At 41.0% G+C, this 6,559-nt stretch overlaps 1 protein-coding gene across 1 annotated transcript; it reads left to right on the top strand.

Annotated features, from left to right (window-relative positions):
• The first annotated feature begins 1,842 nt into the window (after positions 1 to 1,842).
• Positions 1,843 to 4,572, top strand: marcksl1b (MARCKS-like 1b). The gene is made up of 2 exons (XM_085396413.1): positions 1,843 to 2,158; positions 3,124 to 4,572. The coding sequence occupies exons 1-2, from the start codon at positions 2,072 to 2,074 to the stop codon at positions 3,673 to 3,675; spliced, it is 639 nt and encodes a 212-aa protein (XP_085252539.1). The 5' UTR covers positions 1,843 to 2,071; the 3' UTR covers positions 3,676 to 4,572.
• Positions 4,573 to 6,559: the final 1,987 nt, after the last annotated feature.

Below are 6,559 nucleotides of genomic sequence, written 5' to 3'. Positions count from 1 at the left end.
TCTCATTCAGTTGTTTTCGTTCATTTGTATTGAATGACAGAAGTGAATCCACTTTACCATTCAGCTGCTCCTCCTGGTGGGAACAGATCTAGATGGGAAATAGTGTACCTGGAGGTAAAAACATTCCCATTCCCAGTCTTTTTCTGTTTTAGTTTCCACCTGTTGATTTTGTCACAGTTAAGTCCTCTGTATAAATGAAAACTGTCATAAAATTTCTTCCATCACAGTGAGGGACTTAATGGACATACGGTAAAAGCAACATTAAAAAGTGCTGAACTCCAAGACAGCGGAGAGGTGATCCATGGGGAAACGAGTGGGTTACTGTTTTTTTTTAACTGCAAAAGAGCACGCTGGCCTTGGCGGAGCATGCGCTCCCTGAATGCCCATTTAGGTTGCGTTTATTTCTGTGTAACCAAGATTTTGATCTAATTGCTCTTCCAGTGTGCCTTTTTCAGATAACTGCTCTGTCAATTAGTGGGATGCAGTGAATCAAACCCATGACAATCCAAAATTACTAGATTTCCACAACAGTACAGATTGTGGTAGAAGTATAACTTTTTAGAGCAAAAAGAAAAGCTGTTTAAAGGCTTTATTTAGGGCATAGTCATTTATATGGTTTGACTTGTTCTTCCATACATGCAAAATCAATAGTCAAGTGACCTCTGAAATTAAGGCTAATTTAGCCGTACTTCAAAAATAGAGGAATTTTAAGATGGCTATAGTGTTGCAAGAATTACTTCTTCTCCTCTTAAACTGTATTTCATGAGCTGTGTTGTGCTAGTAAAGCATAATACATCTACCTGATGGAACTACTATTTTCTCGAGTAATTTGACTGCCCAGGGGAGACTGTGCCTGTGATTTACTCTATATGGAGGCTTTTTCATACCATAAGTTGACTTCTGGAAACGTGTTGGATTTTACTGACAGTCTGACTAATTGCTGAATCAGACTGTAATTTGAGATATGTTTTTGTCTACCATCTGTACTGAGACTGAAACCAAAAGATGTCCAGTCAGAATTCCCCCACTTACGCCAGGAAGCAAAAGTGAAACAATAATGGTGCAGTGCATTACTAAATGCCATGAAATGAGACAGTGGGAATTGGAGGTGAAAGGAAAATAAATCTAGGTAAAAAGGGTTGTCTTTCTACTTTTTAGAGCAGTTTTCACTTCTTCTTTTTTTTGGCACTTTGAGGAAAGGATCTAACAGTCAATTAATAACTCAAAAGAACTAGTTGCAGCCCTAAGGGTGCTTGTGCATCCTGTGTAAATAAACTGCTACAGTGAATAGAGTTGTTATACCGTGTTCATTATTTCTCACTGCTGATTTCTTGATCAAAGCAACTTTAGGTTCAATTTATGCTATGACTGAGTGTATCAGGTGCAATGCTATTAAAGCCCGCACACACATCCAAACAAGTGGTTTAATGTTTACTATAAATATACCTCACTCTCATCTGGTAATCACCTAGATGTTCTATGAAGCTATGTGCTCCATATCTTCCCTCTGAATTATCAGCCATCATGTGAATTGAGGTAAGCAAACACACTCATACAGTAATACTCACTACAAGGAAGGAAACTACTTTTGTGTGGGAGACTTTTCTCTTATCTTTATGCTATGTCAGCATTGTTTTTTTAGTTTCATGCCTATAAAACACTGCATTTAGTAAGGCTGAATTGATTTCATTGCTGGGGGTCCACTAGAGGGGCGGGGACAATTAGGGAGTCAGAGGTGATTGGACAAAGTCGGGCTGGAGCAGACGATGATTGGCCGTTCATGAACAGGATCCGCCCACGGGTGGTGCCCTGAACCTGCTGTATGTTGAAGCGTTGCGTTCAGCGAGCTTCGAGTTTAGAGGGTCTCTCTCTATCGGGGTGGCAAGTCAGACAACGGGAACAACCGAAGGGGAGTAGCTGCTGTTTGAAGAAAAAAAATTAAAAACACACACACTTTTCACGGTTTCACCGCTGGATACGTAACTCGCTCTGGAGTTGGATTAACTTAAAACGCGCCTTTTTTAGTTTTTCTTTTTAATTTGCTTTAGAAGACCGCTACTCACCGAAGACAATGGGATCCCAGGCATCCAAGGGAGAGGTGGCCGCGGAGGCAAACGCTGCTGCCGCTGATGCTGCAGCTGCCAAAACCAACGGACAGGTAAATATACCATCTAGTTGCTCCGTATGACTACTTTATCACAGAAGGATGGCATAATAAATTGATAAAAGTTGAGTTTCTCACACGAAAACCTCGCATATAGCGGATTTGGCTAACGATGAATCGATTAAACTTGAATGTGAGGACATTTTGGGGTAAGTCAGGTGGGGCTTTGTAGCATCTTGTGCTCAGACGGGTGTTCACAGAGCTCCCCCCAAAAACATATCAGTCCGCGGGGAGGGGGGCTGTTATTTGTCACGGTTTTCCCAGTTTCAAGTAAGTATGTGTTTATTTGTCACTGAGGTCGAACCGAGAACGCTTTTTGACAGTGCCAGTCACAAAAGGGGGAGGGGGCGGCTTGCTCGCACGTAGGCAGTCTACTACTCCTCCCTGAAAAGAGCCCTGTTGCCGTCTCACCGCAAATCTTGCAAATTGGTACTTTCCAAAACGTAATGTAAGTAAAATTAGTCATTAATGAGATGTCAAATGTCACTAATATTCAAAACAACGATTTTCCGTCACTCTTACCAAATAGTCTTTGGGGGGGGGGGGTTCATGAATAAAAAAAATTCTTCGGAGTTTTAAATGTTTTTCCCCTTGAAAATTATCACATTTTTCTTTGGTAAACAAAAAATAACAAATGAAGGTGTTTTCATTCGTCCTTCGATGAGCTTCAGCCTCGTCTTTGTTGAGCCCGTCTGTCTGGCAACCCGGGCGGTCTGTGAGACGCTGCCGCCGCCTATCGCCTGATTAGGGTACTGCAAGGCGTCGCCTCTTGAGCCAGACGACATGGTGGTTAATTGATGAGCGCAACGATGCTCGGCAAAGATACGAGACCTCCCCAACAGCAGTTGTTCTTGTTTGTATTTTATGTTTGTTTTTTAATTAAAAAACACAAGACTTGATAGAAAGCTGACTTATTTTGTGTCTTTTTTTTCTTCTTTTTTTTGTAACCCTTTTTACAGGAGAACGGTCACGTGAAGACCAATGGCGATGTCTCTACAAAGCCCGATGGGGATGCTGCAGCTACCAACGGCTCCGCGGAGGCCGCCAAGGAGCCTGAAGCCAGTGCGGGAGGTGACACTATCGAACCGGCGCCTGCTGCAGACGGAGAGGCTGCAAAACCGGAGGGCGAGGCTGCGGCCAAAGAAAGCACCAAAGAGAAGAAGAAGAAGAAGTTCTCCTTGAAGAAGCCCTTCAACTTCAAACTGAACATCAAGAAGAGCAAGAAGAGCGAGGCTGTGAAAGAGGAAGCGGCTGCCGCTGCCCCCTCTGAGGAGAAGCCTGCTGAGAATGGAGCCGCTGCTCCTGCCGAGGAGAAGAAAGAGGAGGTGAAGGAGGAGGCTGCTGACGCCGACGCCGCCTCTGCCGCTGAGGCTCCGAAGGTGGAGGAGGGGCCAGCTAAGGAGGAGGTCCCCAAGGAGGAGGCCAAAGAGGCAGCTGCTCCTGCCCCCGAGGCCACGAAACCGACAGAGGAGAGCAGCTCGACCCCCGCTCCGTCTGAAAAGAAAGAGTGATTGTACGTTTAGCTCACAATGAACTGGGTGAACTGTTTTTCAAGAGAGAGAGAGAAAATTAAGAGTATATATATATATATATATTTATATATATGTGTATATGTATACATATGTATATGGATATATGTATATGTAAATATATACACATGTATGTGAGAGACTCCTTCGACGTGCCACTTTTTTCGTCATGATAACAAGACGACAGACTAGATTCACTAGATCACTTTCCTGGTTACTGCTCGACATCTGAACCTGGACTGAGTTTTAGGCTGCGGGTTTGGTCGCTGTGCGTGGGGAGGGGGGGGGGGGGGGGGGGGGGGGGGGGGGTTGGGGGGATTTTTAATGGCTAGCTGGCCGGCAAATGACACCATGAAGTAACGATGGATGATGATTGGAGGTCGAAGCATCTTTTCCCTTAAAAATCCACAGCTCAAGATGCCTCCTGCCGAAGGAACGACGCTAGATAAGATACTAGGACACCACAACCACTTGAAATGACTGTTAAATAGAAGAAAAAGAAATCAGAAAAGACTTGCCAACTTTTTACATTCCTATATTTTAACCCAAATTTGAAGTATTTTGTGGTGTATTATAGAGAACCATCTTAAAGATTCAGAGAAGCTATGTCTTGTTTGTTCAAAGAAAAAAAAAAAGATAGACGACTTTGATTTTTACCTTACTATGAAAAAAAAAAAAGAACACTTAAGCTTGCTATGTTCACTGTTGCAGTTTGATATGAAGCAGAGTTGTTTATCTGTCTTGTGTGAGCCTGAATCTGCTTTGTCTCTGTAAATAAATTGGATTGATTTCTGTTCTTTATTTTGCTAATGTTGACAGATGTTACTGGTTTTATTGTAAAGTTGATAATGGTAAATAAATGTTGGTTACCTGCCTGTTTATGTGTCTTCATGCTTATTTCCATCATGCACTGCTCTTGCCACGGTACAGTTGACTTAGAATCTCTTGAGCGTGTCTACCACATTATCACATTTTTAACGAGTAAACAGGCGTCCACTCGCAGTAGTCAAGCAACAGGAATTCGAGCAACACACATAAACGCCATTACACAAATAAGTCCTTAAAGAAGCAAACCTTTCCACTTGGACGTAATCTCTGGGCAGTTAATCAGAATCAGAATACTTTATTAATCCCGAAGGAAAGTTATTACAAATCTTCTTTGGTCAGTAATGTATAGAAAACTGTAACTTTGTTGCAAAGATTTCGTTCAGAGTTCTTCGAGTACCAAATTTCTCTACGAAAGCACCAAGAATAAATAAATGCAGCCGCTGTGCTGTTCCCTCCAGGTTTGACCTCAAAATTTATTAAAGTGATAGTATCTCAAGTTTTAGAATCTAGAAATAATGTACCCACTCTTCCACACGTAGAGCAGTGTTACTACACGGTCTGTGGTTTGGTATAACCACTTTCATTAGTCACCACTGTAACATTATCTCTTATGCGTGAATTATGCTTGAATGGGACTTACTTTGTAACTGGAAATAGCTTTTAACGCTACACTGTAACCTTTGACATAACCTAAAGTGCACCTCCTGTAATGTTAAATGTAACTAAAGATCACGTCGATGCAGCCCGCAACGACTTCAGTGGCATGGCAGGGTTAAGAGGGGTTTCCAGTTATGTTGTAAGTAAGGATGTAGATTTCCTGCAGAAGTCTGAATCGAGCTTTAGTCAGCATTTTATACTTGTTTTGTGTGTTTGTATAAATACAAAGTAATTAATGGGTTAACGTCAGGTGGCTCTAGTGACAGATTTAACCTCCTAAGACCCAAACTCATCCACAGCATGCATTTTTAATTTCTCTTTGATATTTGGGCTGATTGGGACCTGATGAATGTAAAAACAAAGAATTACCAGATTTTTTTATTTTACCTAATTTTTGTTTCTAAGAAAAATGAGAGCCATATATGAAGATATTCATTTAAAATTTTGATAGAACAGTAGCATTATAATGTTCTCATAAGTGGATATCAGGCCCTTGTAGAGCAAAATTGACTATTTTGGTACTACTCTGACCACATGAAGGACTTCATGCTATTTATAGATTCGGCCTTCTCATCTAAATCTATGGAAGAACTCTTGCTTTTGCAGAATTCCAGATTTCCATGAAATTTCACAAAATTTAAGATGTTAAAAAGGTAAAACTAAGCCTTTAAAAGCTTTCTTACAGGGTAAAGTCTGCAAACTTTCTGTTAATTTTTATAATAACATTTATACGCTGACACTGTGTGTGCATTGTGTTTATATTCCTCCTGGAATACGCGCTTCTTTTGCGGTGGAGGAACACCAAAGTAATTGCTTACGGAGCTTGCTTCTTCGACATCTTTAAGAGTTCTGAACAAATGTCTGTCCTTCTCCAGAACATCTTATGTGCACAAACGCGCATTCCAACTTCTTAACTGGTGCGCGTCTTTTATTTTGACCACCTATGTGCACCCCTGTTTATATCAAGACAACCATCTGAACAAAGGTTAACATTTCAAAAGTGCTAGGAGGCATTACAAGATGGCTTTCCAGGGAGAACTTTGCTGTTGTTATTCCATTGGGAATGTTTTTTTTTTCTAGATGTATACTTGTAATCAGATACAACCCAGTAAATCTGAACAGGTAAAGATTTATTCTACTAATACATAATTAAGTAATAATGATCAAAAGGGAGTTTTTCCTTCCCACTGTCGCCAAGTGGTTGCTCATAGAAGGTCATCTGATTGTTGGGGTTTTCTATCAGATATTGTAGAGAGAAATATTACCTTACAATATAAAGCACCTTAAGGCAACTGTTGTTGTGATTTGTTGTTGTATAAATAAAACTGAATTAAATTGAATTAATACACAAGTATGAACTACAGGATGGGCCATTTATATT

Source organism: Rhamphochromis longiceps, linkage group LG22, assembly GCF_057381845.1.
Source record: "Rhamphochromis longiceps isolate RC_006_pf linkage group LG22, R_longiceps_female_GT1.1, whole genome shotgun sequence".
NCBI classification, from domain to species: domain Eukaryota; kingdom Metazoa; phylum Chordata; class Actinopteri; order Cichliformes; family Cichlidae; genus Rhamphochromis; species Rhamphochromis longiceps.
This window is presented reverse-complemented; position numbering and strand designations above follow the sequence as displayed.